The sequence below is a fragment of the Loxodonta africana genome, chromosome 3, assembly GCF_030014295.1.
Source record: "Loxodonta africana isolate mLoxAfr1 chromosome 3, mLoxAfr1.hap2, whole genome shotgun sequence".
NCBI classification, from domain to species: Eukaryota; Metazoa; Chordata; class Mammalia; order Proboscidea; family Elephantidae; genus Loxodonta; species Loxodonta africana.
The window spans coordinates 178298178-178316850 of NC_087344.1; the positions used below are offsets into that span (position 1 = coordinate 178298178).

Sequence of the window (18673 nt, forward strand, 5' to 3'; positions counted from 1 at the left end):
ATGGTAAATTTGCCTCACTCAGAGAATTACAACAGTGCTAAATCAACAGGCTTCATCAGAAAAAGTACTTACATAGACCAAAAAACCCACTGCCGTCACGGTGATTCCAACTCATAGCAACCCTACAGGACAGGGTACAGCTGCCCGATAGAGTTTCCAAGGAGCGCCTGGTGGATTCGAACTGCAGACCTCTTGGTTAGCAGCCATAGCACTTAACCACTACACCACCAGGGTTTCCAGTACTTACTTAGCAGAGTTTTATTGCTGTTTCTGAAAATTTAATTAAAGCTTTTTAAACTATACTCTCAGTTCCCTACTGAAGATCAATCATCAAGAAGTAACAGCCTGTGTATTAGAGTGTAGTGCTAAAAAAAAAAAGTGCTAGAACTGTGAAAATCACATCAGTTGAGAGAGTCGTGAAATTTGAGTTCAGTCTTAACTCCACCTGTTTCTACATTGGTAAAATTGAGAAATCTGTCCTGTGTGTTCGTAACATTGCTGTGATAGTCAAGTGAGAAAATATACTTGAAAACACTTTGAAAAGTATTTAAAGTGCTATGTGGTAAGATGGTATTTTATTACTTGGTTAAGAGAGCTTTCTTTCTAGAACTATCACATTTTTAGACAAATAACACACGCCTTCTACATTTGCCAATTGCTCCCTCTTTCTGCAAAGTACTTTTATCATAAGCACAGCTATTCCAATTTTTTTTACATGTTGCTGTAAGAAAGTGAGCATATTGTGCTTAGGAAAATACCTCAAGGAGTGGGGGAGCGACTGGCAAACAAAGTAGAGGGCATACGTTATTAATGTAAAAATATGGTGTGTGACTATCCTACCTGTTGCCATCGAGTTGATTCTAACTCGTAGTGACCCCCATAGGACAGAATAGAACTGCCCTATAGTATTTCCAAGGAATGGCTAGTGGATTCGAACTGCTGACCTTCTGGTTAGCAAACGCTATAACTGTCGCACCGCTAGGGCTCATGTGATTGTTATAAGTTATATGTAATGTTGAGTGAGTTCTCACAAACAGATTTGTGTTATCACTCATACCCAATTCTAAAAGACAGTACAAAGAAAAAAAAGTTTCAGTAAATTACTTGGTCTTTTGGAAATATGTAATAATTTTGGTATTTATTTGGATATATGTACTTTTCTCTTATTTTAGCAAATATCCATTATTCAAATTGGCATTTGAAGTTCCTAAAATTAAATCCTTTGATTTTCTTTTGAATATTAGTCCCTAATGCTAATCTTTCTTACTAGTCTCATTCTATAAAATAGTATATTCATATCTAAAAACTTTAACAGATACAGAGAATACACAGAGATTCTCAAAGTCTGACAGAATTGTACTTTGAACTACAGGAGTTATATTCTAGCTAACTTGACCAAAAAGAAAATTTACTAAGGCTATGAACTACACAGACTGAGTCAGCCCTAGGTTTGAATCCCACCTCTCCAGTTTAAGTGTATGACCTTGGTCCAATCCCTTTATCTTCCAAGCCTCACTTTCCTTATCCATAAAATGGGGATAATACCTATTTACACAGTTGGAATGAAGATTAAATTAAGACATGGCACATGTAACATACTGTTTGACACATAACAGTTGCTTAATAGCAGTTGTTTAATACAGGTTTGTTTTTTTTCTCTCTCTTTTTTATTAATCCCTTCCTCAATGTTAGGAGAATTTTGAGAGCTCTGTTGGGCTAATTCATTGCCTGATGAGGAGGAATGAATGAACTGTCTTTCCATAGTTGCAGAGAGGAGCATGTTTATTTTCTTAGAACTGAATGCCAGAACAAACTCAGTTGCTTGTTGATTTTCAGAAGTTGTCTTTAATTTAGGGAGCCCTGCTGACGCAGTCCTAAAGCTCTCAGCTGCTAACTGAAATGTTGGTAGTTTGAACCCACCAGCCTGCGGGAGAAAGATGTGGCAGTCTGCTTCTGTAAAGATTTACAGCCTTGGAAATCCTATGAGGCAATTCTCCACTGTCCTATAGGGTCACTATGAGTTGGGATCAACTCGATGGCAATGGGTTTGGGTTTTTTTGCAGGGGAGGGGGGAGTCTCTAACTTACCAGTTCTCACAGAGATTCCGCTATAGTGCATTGACTTCCTGACAGCAGACTTTGACAATTAAATGTTCTCAAACACAATTTGTTTTTGCTTACAAAAATACATGCTAGTGGCCTGTTATATATAAATTCTTTAGAGTTAAGAGAATAGAACAACCAAATTAGCATTAGCCACAAAAATGAAATCTTCTGTAGCATTCCTTAGACAGCATTCAAAGCGGAGAGAAATTTTAGGTGTTGCACGCAATCTGTGGAGAGTGTTTAAGATTGCCAGAGATGCTACTTGAATCTTTCATATCATTTGCTTCACATTTGAGTCTTATTTTGTGCTATTTATAGATGTAAACAAGAGGAATGTATTAGGAAAATGTTTAATATGCAATGTGTTTTAAAATATATGGAAGAAACTTTTTAACTTGGAGCTGCTATATGATTTTAATACAAATGAGCAGAAAACATTAGGTAATAATAATCATTAATCATTGCCAGGTATCAGTACCAGGAAATAATCATCATTAACATTAACTACTAATAGTACCAAAACCAAACCCATTGGCTTCGAGTCGATTCCGACTCATAGTGACCCTGTACAATGGAGTAGAACTGCCCCGTAGGGTTTCCAGGGAGCAGCTGGCGGATTCAAACTGCTGACCTTTTGGTTAGTAGCCAAACTCTTAACCACTGCGCCACCGGGGTACAGTGGCCCTCATTTCTAGCCTGTTGGTTATAGTACCACCCCCTCAGCCCCCCAGCCCCCACCATTAGGATAATTGTGTGTTTTCCCTTTCTGATATCGCCCATCTATTATTTTTGCATTTTGACTATAAACTTGAATATATTTAGATTTATAAGTTTTTTTTAAGCCTTTTAGAATTATTATTATTTGTTTTCATGCCTTCCACTAAAGTAAAATTTTACCTTGTTACCAGATTCAGAAGAAGATGTTGTTGAAACTCCTGCTGTGTCCCACGATGAGCACACACACCAAGAGATAAAAGGCCAGAAAACACTGGCAACTCCTGCAGTTCGCCGCCTTGCCATGGAAAACAATGTAAATTTCCTTAATATATTTTAAGTGTGGATGGCATATAAAGCATACATTTGTGTCTCCAAAAAACTAGCCAATTATCCCATGATGAAATGGTTCAAGTTGCAATTAAAGAGAACCTGAAAATATCTGTTACTGAAAAGTGATAATTACATAGAAGTATTCTCGAGAAATGAGAAGAAATTGTGAATTCATTACTTAAAATCATTGAGCAATGTGGTTTTATTATTCTTAGAGCCTAACAATAGTAAGAGCTACCATTTTCTGCGGACTGGTGTATACTAGTGTCTTAGATGCTCAGGAAGCAGAACTTGAGGCAGGAATTTGGATACAGGTGATTGATTTATTGAGGACGTGAAAACTTGCTAAGGGAGTGAGGGAAGCAGGCTAGGGAAGGGAAGAGAAAGAATGGGCCGGGCAAGGCAACGATGTGGTCTCAAGGAGCTTATCTGATTCAAAGGAAATGGAGAGCACCAGAAGATGTACTGCCTTGAGGCAAGGTTGTGCCTCTCAGCTCCTCATTGGCTGATGGGGTTGGGGACACAACCTTCCTGGTAAGGTGGCTCTTTGGCTCTGGGGTGAGTATTTACATGTTATCTTATTTGTTAATCTTCACTACTGCCCTGTGAGATAAGGAGTTATTGTCAGTGGTTGATGAAGAAACTAAGACTTGAGGAGGTTAAGTAACTGGTCCAAGCTCACACAGCTAATAAGTAGTGGAGTCAGAATTCTGAAGTGAGTTTATGTCATTCCAAAACTGGTGCTCTTAATCATGATATACTGTCTCAACAATCATCTCCATTATTTGAGCACTTTTATGCCAGATACCTTGCAATAACACTGCAGGGTAGTTTGTATGATGCCCATTTCACAGATGAGAAAGGGCAGGGAGTTTGATAACTTGCCTAAAATCAAGTAAGTAGCTGAACTGGGCATTTGAACACGAGTTTGTCTGGCTCCAAAGCTTGAGCTCTTTCTGCTGTGCCCTATAATGTATATATATTTTTTGTTTGTTTTGGGGAAGTGAAATTACAGTAGGAAAAAACTAATAAAGTTTACATTTTGGAAATACGTAATAAGAGCCATTGAAATGTTCATACCCCTCAGCCAGTTACCCTACTTCTGGGAAACTACAAATGGAATAACTTAGGATTCGTTCTTTGTTCTGTGTTTTTTATAGCCAAAAATTAGAAGGAGTGTTAATGTTCAAAATCAGGGAAGTGCTTAGGTAAATTTATGTTATAAACTATTATGAAAATGTATGTAGCCATTAAATGTGTTCAAATGCGAAACTCATTTAGCAAAATAGAAAATAAGAAGAATAATAGAGCATTAGGTCGTTAAGAGCATCAGATGAAATCATAATTTCAGATATTGCTTTGAAAGCTATAAAACATTTATCAGTGTTTTTTTTTAATTATTTGAAATACTACCTGTAGAAATACTTGATTTGGCTTTTTTCTATTACTTCCTAAAGATCCCTGTAATAATTGCTAAAAATGGAGTAGTGGATTTTATTACCATAAATCACTTATTTTTCCTTTTCCTGCATCTTAGCTTATGAAATGAGTTTAAAATTAAAAGACAAAGGCATTTACAATTATTTGTAATTAAAAATTATTTGTTTAAATTCCTAGAGTTCATTTAAATTATAAACTCAGTGTTTGATGTGATAAAGTCCTTTATTTTGAAGTCATCCTTTGAAAGGCACTAATTTCTTAACCCTCAGAAATTAATTAATTCACGCTATGTATAACCCTGGTGACGTAGTGGTTAAGTGCTACGGCTGCTAACCAAAAGGTTGACAGTTCGAATCTGCCAGGCGCTCCTTGGAAACTCTACGGGCCAGTTCTACTCTGTCCTGTAGGGTCGCTATGAGTTGGAATCGACTCGACGGCACTGGGTTTTGGGTTTGATATATAAGGATATCTTCCAAGCTAATGTGTCTATTTTTATTTAGATAGAATTAAATTTTAGTGAGAATATTTTACCTCTGTAACCAAACCTAGAAAGTGATTGAATAAAGCAAGATTATACATGCTTCAAAAAAGTATCATGAGTGGCTAGTTTAGAATGAAATTATATCACCTATTATTTAATATGGAGCCCAGGTGGCGAAGTGGTTAAGAGCTACAACGAGCTATGGCTGCTAACCAAAAAGTCGGCAGTTCAAATTCTCCAGCCGCTCCTTAGAAACCCTGTGGGGTAGTTCTGCTATGTCCTGTGGGTCACTATGAGTTGGAATCAACTCAACAGCAGTGGGTTTAGTTTTTGGCTTTAAGAATGGAAAATATCAAGTAAGAATTATGCGAGAGATTTAAAACACCTGACTTTAAAAATATGTTTTTATAGATAGTTATGGCTTATACATAACACAGATACGCTAGAGTTGCCACATGGGCAAGTGAACGGTGTGTACAAAATAATAAACTATTACTTATAAAGGGTAGCTGTAGCTTATAGCGGAAACCCTGGTGGCATAGTGGTTAAGAGCTACAGCTGCTAAGCAAAAGGTTAGCAGTTGGAACCCACCAGGTGCTCCTTGGAAACTCTATGGGCCGGTTCTACTCTGTCCTATAGGGTCTCTATGAGTCGGAATTGACTCGACGGCAACGGTGTGGTAGCTTATAGCTATGTTACTTCTTTGTACCAATTTTTCAGGCAGAGATACATTTTTTTACCTTCAATTGATTTAGTTCTATTTTGAAACTTTAATGATGTATTTATTTTTAAATAATTTTATCTTTAACATTGGAATGTATCTTTTTTTAGATTAAGTTAAGTGAAGTTGTTGGCTCAGGAAAAGATGGCAGAATACTTAAAGAAGATATTCTCAACTATTTGGCAAAGCAGACGGGAGCTATATTACCTCCTTCACCAAAAGCTGAAATTATGCTGCCTCCACCAAAACCAAAAGACAGGAGTATTCCTATACCAATATCCAAACCTCCAGTATTCACAGGCAAAGACAGAACAGAACCCCTAAAAGGTAATCATAGTAATAACAGTAATGTAAAGTAATGATACATTCATTTGGGCGAAAGCTACTTTAAGAGATCCATGTATATAATATAGTGTTTTCAGTTCTTACTGAGGGAAAATTCAGATTCAGCATATAACTATTGAAAAAAAAAAAGTGAAATAACAGCTTTTCGAGGAAAGCTTCAATTTATACTGTTAATTTCTGAGGAGTAATACTATAGCAAGTTTCTTAGAATATAGACTTATATACTGGTAATTGTCCTGTTTGCAAGCTTACACGGGATATGTTAAACATTCATTATTTTTAGTTAGCTTTCAAAATAACTAGTTCTGATTTGCTATTTATAAACTCTTAGGATGATTACCTTCCAGGAGAATGGGTTTCTAAGAAAGCCATTCAGCAAATACATGGCTTGTATCCTTGGGAATTTTTATACACCACAGCATTTAAAGGGGTTACTTGTTGCACTTGCAATTGGGTGGCGGTGCTTCAGTCAGTATTTCAGCAAGCAGTGAAATAAGTGGCTTTCAAGTTATGTAATGTAATGAAGATGGTAGCTCCAGGACGAAGAGTTTATTTGAGAAAGCAAACAACATGAGAACCAAAAAAACCAAACCAGTTGCCATTCAGTCAGGTGTGATTCGTGGCACCCCGATGTGTTGCGAGTAGAACTGAGCTCCATAGCGTTTTCAAGGCTGTGACCTCTTGGCAGCAGGTGTTTTTTTCCAAGGCATCTCTGGGTGGGTTCCAGCCACTGACCTTTTGGTTAATAGTCTTTGTGCCGCCCAGGAACTCCTAAACACATTAGAGAATCTTCTATTTTAGTAAAAAAGGATTTCATTGAGAATTTAAAAACAAACCATTCAATGTTTTCCAGGCTTTCACAAAGCAATGGTCAAGACCATGTCTGCAGCCCTGAAGATTCCTCACTTTGGGTATTGTGATGAGGTTGACCTTACTGAGCTGGTTAAGTTACGAGAAGAATTAAAACCCATTGCTTTTGCTCGTGGAATTAAACTCTCCTTTATGCCCTTCTTCTTAAAGGTGAGATTTCATTCATTTCGAACAAAGCTTGAGTAGAACATTTTAAAATTTTGTTTTGCAAATATGCAACATGTTAACTGTGGGTTTGAATAAGGTATTACTTCTCACCATATCATTAGTTAGAAAAATGTGCAAACTCACTGTTCTCTTACTTCATAGGGATTTATAAATTGAAATTTTGGGGTCATATTTTTATTTACTTACCTTCTTAAGCTGGGTAGTGATTAGTTAGATGAAGTTAGGCAAAGCCTTCTTTAATTCTGAAAGGACCACTTCAGCAAAGTCCTGATTTGAACTAAATGAGACTTGGTATTGATCTTGCATATCAGACACTGAAATGTCTTTATTTTCATTTGTTCAACAAACTTGTATTGAGGCTCCTGGGAATCATTTCTAGTGCTAGGCCTTGGAACCGGTATAAAGTTGAATAAGACATGTCACCCAACCAGGAGGAGCTTGGAGTCTAGCTCACATTAATGGTCATTTTATGAAGCAGCTGCCATGTACCAGGTCATATGCTAAATATGCTATATACATTATCTTTTAATTCCTGACGTAACCCTAACATATAAATAAGGAGCCTTAATGGCACAATGGTTAAGCACTTGGCTGCTAACCATAAGGTTGGCAATTCTAACCCATCCAGTGGCTCTGTGGGAAAAAAGACCTGGCCATCTCCTCCTGTAAAGACTGCAGCCTAGAAAACCCTATGGAGCAGTTCTCCTCTGTCACATGGGGTCACTATGAGTTGAAAATCAACTTGACAACACCTAGCAATAACATATAAATCTTGCTGTCCCCATTTTCTAAGACTGATCTTCAATAAATCAAATTTATTATATTATTACCTGATTCCTTTCAGTGATTTCCCATTCATTGTCTTCAGGATAGCTTATGAACTCCTTAGTATGGCATACAAGGATTGTCATGAGTTCTCTACTGCCTACCTCTCTGGCCTTATCTCTTCCATGTTCACTCCCTCTCGTTTAGTAATATTAAGCTACTCAGTTGCTGGAATATACTGTCCACCTGGAGTGCTACCTTGATCAAACACCTTGATAAATTTAGTTCAAGCTTAGCCTCTTCTAGAAGCCTTCTGTGGCTGTCACAGTTTGGGTCAAGTACTCTCTTGTTTTCCATTTCAGTTTATCACAGTATACTGCAAATATTTACTTGATTGTCCTTCGACTGGGCACTTAGCCTCATGAGGGGAGAAACTGTTCTTTTATCTCCATGTTTTTAGCAACTAGCCTAACAAGTAAGCAGTTGTTCTATAAAGATGAGATGCAACAGATATCTGTAAGCCTCAAAATATAAGTGATCTATAGATGTCTGTGTAGACAGGGCAATTGAAACAGGTAGATGAGATCACCCAAATTGTGTGTGAATAAAAAGAAAAGAAGGCCAAGGACTTCATACCTTTGTTTAAGCAGTAGGTAGAAGCTGAGTTGACAAAGACAATCCAAGAGAGTGAGGAGGGACAGTGGTATAAGGGAGGAAAACCAAGAGTCACTTAGAAACAAAGTATTTACTGTTATATAACAAACTACCCAAAATTTAATGGTTTAAAATAACCACCATTTTTTATTTCTCTTGAGTCTACAGGGGAACAGGGCTGATCTGGGCTGGGCTCATTCATATGTCTGCAATAAGCTAGCAGGTTTGGTAAGGCCATACTAGACTAAGATGGGTTCCACTGAGTGATGCAAACAGTTAAGTGCTCAAACTCACTCAGAGGTTCCTTGGAAGGAAAGGCCTGGCAAGCTGCTTCCAAAAGCTCACAGCCTTGAAAACCCTATGGAGCACAGTTCTATTCTGAAACACACGGGGTCACCATGAGTCGGAATTAACTCAACAGTAACTGGTATAGTACAGTATGTCTCTCTTATCTCCCCACCATGCCAGCCCATACACGGTCTTAGAGTTCTGGCAGGGGTTGAAGAAAGGAAACAGCAATGCTCAAGTGCTTTTTCAACCTCTGCTGTGTGAAGTGTGCTCTTGTCTCATTGGCCAGGGCAAGTCACATGACTAAGCTCAGAGTCAGTGTGAGAGAGCACTACCAAAGTCCATGGATACAGAGTGGTGTGAAAGATGGTGCTAACTGGGACAATTAATTCAGTCTCCCGCACCAAGAGAGGAGAAAAGAGTTTTAAGAGGGAATGGATAGCACTCTTACGCATCACAAAGATCACATAGGATAAGGGGTACAATAGGCTATTGGATTAATAATTAAGAGCTCATTAGTGGCCTTAGCCAAAACTGATTTTGTTGAGACAGAAGCTTGATTGCGCTGAGTTGGGGAATTAATAGGAACTGAGGAAGGGGAGACACTAGAAAAATTGCGTGAAAGGCAGACAGGTTAGGAGGTTCAAAGGATGGTTAAAGTGGTTCTTCGCGGAGGACATTGAGGAAAGGTTCTGTCCGCCCCATAATCTCCTGGACACCCTCAAGAAAAAATTGAACAGATTTGTGGACTTAGGGAAAGAAAGACCTGGAGAATGGGAAATTAAAAATATGTGAGTGGGAAGGATTGCTGGAGTGAGGCCTTGGTGTTGGAGAAAGAATCTGATGAAGACTCCAGTGGAGGAGTTAACCATGAACAGCAAGAGAACACCACCTCTGTGTTTCTGATTGGGTTCATCTTACTGGTTTCTGGTGATAACAGGTGTGTTTTGAAGCAACAATAAACAGCTCTTTCACCCTGGTAAAAAAAAAAAAAAAAAAGCTATGAATTGGAATCATCTCAGTGGCACTGGGTTTTGTTTACGGTTTTCACCCTGGTGGTGTAGTGGTTAAGAGATGCAGCTGCTGACAAAAGGTCGGCAGTTCAAATCCACCAGGCGCTCCTTGGAAACTCTATGGGGCAGTTCTAGTCTGTCCTATAGGGTCGCAATGAGTTGGAATCAACTCGATGGCAACAGATTTTTGTTGTTGTTGTTGTTCGTATCTTGAATTTTCTTTATTACTGTCTTATTGTTCCAGTATGAATAAAATATCTGGTCTTTATTTTAAAAATAAAATGTAGTGTGTCTTATTTCCTTTAAATAACATTTTTTCTGCCTATGTAAGTTTCAGAACATTACAAGTATTGTATAGAAAACAATTAACTCTACTTCAATGTATATAGTTTTTTTTTATTTTCTATTTTTATATTTTTTTGTAGTTTATACTCAAAATACTGTTTTTATGTGTAATACTTTAACCCTCGTTATGGATTTTTATATAAGAAAGACTAGAGTTAGTTATTAAAACAAATCCTTAATAAAATTTTCAAGTCATAAAAATTATAAGGAATTGTAGCAAATCTTTTCATTACGTTTTTCTTGCAGTGCTCCACTTCCTTAACCAGTTTCACTAAAATAATCACCGTGAAAGGTCTCTATACATTTATACTCTTTCCTTAACTCTAGTTCAAGGATTTGATTTTTTTTTTCTGTCAAGACCACAGACCCATAGACAAAAATCACACTCAACACGAGATATGTAAAGAAATTTTAATTGGGCTAGATGAGGGCAGTGGCAGTGGGAATTCTTTTTAAGGAATCTTAAACATTTTTATTTTCCTACTGAAATTTAATAGAAGGCATGGCAACCAAATGCAATGTGTGAACTTTGATTAGTTCCTGGATCAGAAGGAGAAACAGCTACAAAGACCCCCCCCCCAAAAAAAAAGTTGCCATTGAGTCAATTCCAACTCATAGCAACCCTATAGGACAGAGTAGAACTGCCATGTAGGAGCACCTGCTGGATTCAAACTACTGACCTTTTGGTTAGCAGCCATAGCTCTTAAGAGTACATGGTGGTTAACTACTATGCCACCAGCGTTTCCTGAGGAAAAAAAAAAAAAAACAAAAAACCATTGCCATCGATCGAGTCGATTCCAACTCATAGCAACCCTATAGGACAGAGAGCTAACTGCCCCATACAGTTTCCAAGGAGTGCCTGGCGGATTCAAACTGCCGACCTTTTGGTTAGCAGCTGTAGCACTTAACCACTAAGCCACCAGGGTTTCCAAATAGGGAAACCTAAATATGGACAGGAGAGGAATGATATTAAGAAGGGAAAAAAAGAAGAGGAGAAATTAAGAGATTAAGGGAAAAGGCAAAGGGAGAAGAAATAAATGTGATTAAGATGTTGGAGCCACTGCCCTTCATGGGTGAGGACATCAGGTGGAGCATATTCATTAGGTGCTAGTATTGAATCAGGGTTAAACTTCTCGGGTGTGGTGATTGTTTTTGTGGTTATGTGAAAGAAGATCCTTGTTTTTAGGAAATACATCCTGAAGTACTTAGAGGTGAAGTATTTTTGCTGCTTGTTTTCAAATGATTCTGAGAAAGAAAGAAAAACTGGAAAAATGCTAACAATTGAAGAAGCTAGGTATTCTCTCAACTTTTCTGAAAGTTTTAATTTTTTCAAAATGAAGGATTGGAAAAAAATTAACATGGGAGCATAGCACTAGATAAGAAATATGAAACTGTGAATATATAATTGGTTTCTGCATTATGTCATTTAACATAAAGCACTACAACAAAAGAATGGTATCAAGAAGAGAAGCTAGAAGGGGAGAGGTTAATACATAAAATCAATAAGTATTAATTTATTAAAAATAATAAAACTAAAATATTGATCTCTTAATAAATGAGATTAAGGGAGATTTGGGCTTTAAAGTAAAATGTTGGAGCCAGCCCTGGCCGAGGACATCAGGTAGCCTTTAATGGTCACTGTATTCACTGTTCTTTCTACATCGGGAAGGAGCTTACCTACCTATTTGTGTTTTAATTCAAAGTGTATTTTTTAATTTGTATGAAAGCTCCAAAGTTGAGGAGCTTGGCTTGTATCAAATTGACTGACCTGGGCCTGAGCCCCAACCTTTGAGCAGACAGACTTAATCTTGCAACTAAGAAAATGTTTTTCTCTGTGGTTAAGCTAAGGATGTGGAAACAATGTCTCTAAAAGAAGGGCCTTGAGGCAGGCCCCTTATTAGAAATCTCCTACAGGCAACTCTGTGTAAGTATTTGTTATTGATGCTATCTTACAAGAATGTTCTCAGTAAGGAATGTCCTATGATTGTCTTATGACCACCCTGTAAGCCCCTTTTTAGTCACAAATTTCTGCAATTATCTAAGGTATCCAATCTAAGAAGCCCACATAAAAAAAAAAATGTAGACACTTTAAATCAATCATTTTAAAGCTCCCTCTTCGAGCTATCCCGCCTCCTGCTTCCTGATCTTGTAACTTCCAATCAAAATATTGTACCTTTAGTTCCTGATTTTTAATCTCATAAATATGCCTCTGTAACTCTACCATGTTGGAGTGTTTGATTTCACTTTGTGAGATCTGACATGTATCCCCAGTTCTCCATATGTCTTAAATGTTCAATAAATCTCTGTTTTTTTATTTTTTAATGAAGTACTGTTTTTACTCTTTGACAAACTACGGGTTTACTTTTCATGAAAGTATTAAGACTCTGCATATTATGAAATGTCGGAAGACATTTTCTTTGGAACTTTGATCAGTTTGTAGTTATTTTGAAAATCTCTTCGATGTTTACAAGTTGCCTGACTTTTAACTTTTACTAAATCATTAGGGTGACTAATTCCACATTGTTTGAAGGTTATATTGGGAGTAATAGACTTGAAATTAAATCAGCATAAATTAGAGTTCTATCATTCCTTTTCAACTCGTCTTATGGCCTAGAATCCTCTATCCCTCTGAATTAAAAGTGCTAAAGTTGAATCCTCTTTCTGTTAAACAGGCTGCTTCTTTGGGATTACAACAGTTTCCTATCCTTAATGCTTCTGTGGATGAAGCCTGCGAGAATATAACGTATAAGGTTTGTTAATGCATTATGAAAATGTTCTTGTTAAAGACAGAAAATGGTGCAAATGTGCCTGTAGGTTAGAGATGCTTCTGTTGTACCTCAGATAGTGATCTTTTTTTAGACTTGATGGGACTGCTTTGTTTTTCTGGGTCTCGAAAGTTTCTGCCTTTGATGGGGTGCAGTCTTACCACTTTTGTCACTACTTTTAGTGGAAAATATTTGCGTTTTCCGTCTCTGACAGGTTTCTGCCTTATACAGGTTCTGGCTTTCACAGGGTTTACCATATTAAATTTGAGTATAATTTGTTGTTTTTACTAGTTAGTAATGATACTGTTCAGATGGCAGATTTCCATTTTTAAGCCCTTTTGGTTTTCTACTTAAGATAATGAAAGTACACAGCTGTGAGGCAGTGGCTTATGTTACCTACCCCAAATCCCTTCCCCTCAAAAAGTACAAGCTCTCTCCTGAAATTTCTAAAACAAGAATAATTTATAAGAAAAAAGCAATGAACGTTTGAATTCAGTTTGAGTGAGCTCTCCTATTTAGAGTGAAAGTTTATTAAGACTGATAACTCCTTTTGGGATGTCAATCCTTATTTACATTTCTCATTTAAAATATACAACCAGATGGTGAGTAGCATCTGGGATCTTAAAAGTTGTGAGTGACCATCTAAGATACATCTACTGGTCCCACACCATCAAGCAAGGCAGAATGAAGAAAACCGTACACACAAAGGAAGGATTAGTCCAAAGGACTAATGGACCACAACTACCACAGTGTCCACCAGACTGAGTCCAGTACAACTAGATGGTACCTGGCTACCACTACTGACTGCTCTGACAGGGATCACAATAGAGGGCCCCAGACAGAGCTGGAGAAAAATATAGAACAAAATTCAAACTCACACACAAAAAAAATAAAGACAAGACTTACCGGTCTGACAGAGATTGGAGAAACCTGGAAAGTATGGCCCCTGGATTTTTTAACTCAGTACTGAAGTCACTCCTGAGTTTCACCTTTCAGGCAAAGATTAAGGAGGCCCAGAAAACAAACAATGCATGTAGCTCAACCACGTACAGGAGACTAAATGGGCACACCAGCCCAGGGGCAAGAATGAGAAGGCAGGAGGGGACAGGAAAGCTGGACGAATGGAAACAGGGATCCCACGGTCGAGAAGGAGAAAGTGTTGACATGTCACAGGGTTGGCAACCAATGTCACGAAACAATTTGTGTATTAATTTTTTAATGAAAAACTAATTTCCTCTGTAAACTTTTGTCTAAAGCATAATTTAAAAAAATTATGAATAAATATAACTAAAAAAAAATATATATACAACCAGAAAGTGAGCTTAGGTGTTTTGGGCGGATCCGTGCTAAAATATTCTATAATTAAATAAGTGTATTAAAAAAAGTTCTGTAATATAGAAAGACCTGTAAACATAGCTGATTTTCTATTTTGTGATTAAAGTTGAGTTATAAAGATGTGATTTTCTTTATAACAACAAAAAAAATTTTTTTGTTATAAAGATGTGAAGTTGGCTATATTGATTTTAATATTTCCTGATTAAGTATATTCTTGTTGCAAAAATCTCAGACAAGAAAATAACAATGTTTACCTTCAGTTCCATGACCCTAAACTTACTACTTTTGCTGAGATATACATACTTTCAGAATTTCATTTTCACATGCTTTTTAAAAAAAAAAAAAAAATGGAATTGCGCATATTTTTCTTCAATTTTTTTTTCTTTAATATCTTATGGACATCATTACATGTCAGTTAATACAGCTCTGTTACCATTTTATTTAACCACTGACTTACTGATAAACACTTCATTTGCAGTTTCTCAAACTTAGGAACATTCTGTCCTGAATATCCGTGTGCATCTCTGCATACTTCTGCATTTATGTCCTTAGCATCAATTTTTATTAATGGAATTTTGGGAATATATTGTCAAATGTTCTCCAGAAAGTCTATACCAGCTTACAGCCCCACTAACAGTGTAGGGAAATGGCCTGTTGCCCTATATTCTTGTCAGTAAATTACTTTCTCAAAAAAATCTTTAAAAAAATTTTTTTCTCATCATTGCCAATTGGTTGAAAATAATTTCTTATAGTTGTTTTAGAAGACAGAGCTCTGGTGGCACAATGGTTAAGAGCTCAGCTGCTCACCAGGTAAGGCTGGCAGTTGAAATCCACCAGCCGCTCCTTGGAAACCCTATGGAGCAATTCTTTTCTGACAATAGGGTTGCTATAAATTGGGATCAACTAGACAGCAATGGGTTTTTGGGTTTTTAGATGACAGTGAGGGTTGATCCTTTCTTTCCTGTTAGCTCATTTATTGGAAGGCCTACTGTAGGATTTTTATTTTTTAGGCTTCTCATAATATTGGAATAGCAATGGATACTGAGCAAGGTTTGATCGTCCCGAATGTGAAAAACGTTCAGATCTGCTCTTTGTTTGAGATTGCCTCTGAATTGAACCGCCTACAGGAACTGGGCTCTGCAGGGCAGCTCGGAACCGCTGACCTTACAGGAGGGACATTTACGATTTCCAATATTGGATCTGTGAGTAATACTTATGTTCATATTCATAAATTGTAGTTTAAGATTCCTGACCACGTACCCATTTAAAAATATAAAACATCATTTTCCATTTGTCACCTCAAAGCTTAATGTTTTACTTTTCTCTTTTTTTAGATTGGTGGTACCTATGCCAAACCACTGATATTGCCACCTGAAGTAGCAATTGGGGCTCTTGGATCAATTAAGGTATATTTATTAAATAATTGAAAAACAGAGTTTTAAGCACATTGAGGAGGAGGTAAACACAAAGAAGAATAACTGTTTTTGAGGTTTTCCCCTCACTCAGTAGGTTTGAGTCTGTGGAGCTTGATTCATTAAGCCTATTGTTTCTTCCTAAGAGCTAGGCCTGCAATTCCAGTGGCTTCCTCTGCAGATAATAAATGGTGGTGACCTGGATTGTTTCTGTGTGGGTTATGCCGGGCACAGATGTGAGTCTTTGGGGATTAGCACAAATTCAGCCATTTTGCTTCTATGAAAATATTACCTTTATTTCAAAATACCAAAGTAGAATAGTAATCCATCCGCATTGTTATTTGTAATAAAGTGAGACACTGTTCAGAGCATTTTTCTCAAACTTTACTCTGTTCAAGAAACATGGGGAGTGCTAGCTAAAATGTAGATTTCTTGGCCTTGGAACAGAGTCCCCAGAACTTCCGTTTTAAGCAAGAACCCAGGTGGTCGCAACACAGGTAGATCTGTGATCATGTTCAGGAGGATTTAGAATAAGGGTTGCCATGATTTCTTAATCCTGGTTGCACACTAGAATCCTCTGGGGAGCTTAAGAAATTTATGCTCAAGCTTTCCCCACAGCAACTGAGTCATAATTCTAGGGGATGGAGCTTGGCCATCCCTATTAACTAAGTTGAGAACCACTGAATTAAGAAATAAGCTCCTGGGTACCATTTCGATACCACCGTTATTGACTATCATTTGTTATTAATCACTACATTAACCTTGGTTTTGCTCTTCATGCTGTAAGGAGAACCTGTCTTCTCCATTTTTAATGATTCCACATTGAACATCTCTGGGACTTGCGGTTCATGAGTTTCCTTTTATGTGGGCACGCAGAACGCTCATACTTTCCTATAGCCTTTGATCTGCTTTCTAGTAGAGAACACTTTAGCTGCTAAGTTACCCCCTCTTCCCTAGTATCCACTTTCCCTTCTGGCAAACAGAGGAGATAGGGAGAAAAAACAAAAGGGTGTAGCCCTTTTGATCACAGTATGAGATCTTTCTTTCCAAATCACAGGTTTCTCTGAGTGATAACTTTTCTATCACTTATTCTCCTCCCAACAAGAATTCAATACTTGATTCTCACAAAATTCTTCTAGCATCCTACAGTTTCCAAAACATCACACCTGCTTGACAAAGCTTGTTTATTTTTCCTTAAAGAGATTTCTTTTTTTTTCTGAATTCTTTAGATACATTTTTACAGAGTCATTTTATCCATGGTGTCTTCAAGCTATGAGGCATAGTTCTTAGCATATAAATCTTCAGAGTGACTTAATTTGTTGGATAGGGACAAATAGTGTTTAATTCCTTTCTTCCTTTATGTTATCTCTCCTTCGCTATTTTCTGTTTTCACTGTACATTTTTAAACTTTTTGTTGCTAAATTGTTGAGTAACCTCCACACCAAACCTGTTGCCCTCGAGTCAATTCTGACACATGGTGACCTCATGTGTTACAGAGTAGGGCTTTCTTGGTGGTAATCTTCACAGAAGCAGACTGCTGGGCCTTTGTTCCAAGGCACTGCTGGGTGGTTTAAATCGCCAGCCTTTGGGTTAGCAGTTGAGTACAGACCATTTGCACCACCCGGGGACCTCTGAGTAACCTCTGTATTACTCAGTTCTGAGTCATATCTTCCTTGACCTACTTGCTGCACTTGAGACAGGCAATCACTCTTACCTCCTTGGAACGTGTCCTTCATTTTGGCTTGCAGAATACCACACCATCCTGGTTTTCCTCCTGTTTCACCGCCAGTTCCCCTGAGTCTTCCTTGCCCACACCTCCTCACGTTCCCAGTCTGAACATTGGCATGCCCCGGGGCTCAGTCATGACCCTCTTCTTTATCTATACCCACTCCCTTGGTGATCTGATCCATTCCCATGCCAATGCTCTCGGTTCATATCTCTAGATCTGACCTCCCCTTTGAACTACAAACATGCATATCCTGCTAGAATGTCTAATCGGCTTCTTGAATTTTAACAAATCCAAAACTGAGCTCTTGCTTCACCACCCCCCACCCTCAAGCCTGCTCTTCCCCTTTTAGCAAATGGTCATTCTGCTTAGAAACCTCCAGTGACTTCCCATATCACTCAGAATAAAAGGCAGAATACCTAGATGGCCCTACACTGGTGCTACTGAGAGTATGTCAGGACCTATGGTGAGGAGATAAGTACAGGAAGAGAGAACACGGCTTAGAAACTTTTATAGCAGTTTGATAGAGTGATTTTACATCTGTTGAATCTAGTAATAAAGTTTGGTCCTTGTATTTTGTATCTTTTTATTTCATTCTTCTAGTAATTTCTTTTTAATGTGTTTTTTAAAAAAATAGCCTGCAGTGGATTGTAAGTTTAAAAAAAAAAAGCCGTTCACTAAAGGCAGCTTTTGAAGCACTGCCCTTAATGATGTACCCCGCCTTCACCCCTCTCTCATCTGTGACCTCACTGTTCTCCCACCACTGCAGCCGCAAGCCTATTGTGCTGTTCCTCCAACCCCCAGTCACGCTTCCCCTCAGTCCCTTCCCTCAGGCATCCTTCAGTGAGGAAGCCTCTAAGTGAGGCTTTCCCTGCTTACCCTGTCAAAAATGCCACCTATCCCTACTGCCACCCCCTGCCGACTGCCCCTTTTCCAAACTGCTTTTTTTTTTCCCTGTGCACTTTTCGCAATCTGACACATTATATGTTTTTGTTTATTTATCTTAGTTGTCTCTCCCCATTAAAATGTTAGGTGTGAGAAGACCAGGACTTTTGTTTTGTCTAGCTCCGGACCCTAGAAGATACCTGGCACCTATTGTTGTTGTTAGGTGCTGTCAGGTTGGTTCCAACTCGTAGTGACCCTGTACCTGGCACTTAGCAACCCTATCCCTGGCACCTAGCATTTAATAAATA

At 37.9% G+C, this 18673-nt stretch overlaps 1 protein-coding gene across 3 annotated transcripts in view; it reads left to right on the plus strand.

Annotated features, from left to right (window-relative positions):
• DBT (dihydrolipoamide branched chain transacylase E2) overlaps positions 1–18673 on the plus strand; it is an 81852-nt gene that overhangs the window by 47644 nt on the left and 15535 nt on the right. For all 3 annotated transcript variants that reach the window (XM_023547413.2, XM_010589507.3, XM_064282491.1), the window contains 6 exons: positions 3014–3135; positions 5905–6121; positions 6993–7159; positions 12915–12992; positions 15353–15544; positions 15677–15748. In XM_023547413.2, the coding sequence (XP_023403181.1) occupies positions 3014–3135; positions 5905–6121; positions 6993–7159; positions 12915–12992; positions 15353–15544; positions 15677–15748 (848 nt within the window). The remainder of the gene's footprint in view (positions 1–3013; positions 3136–5904; positions 6122–6992; positions 7160–12914; positions 12993–15352; positions 15545–15676; positions 15749–18673) is intronic.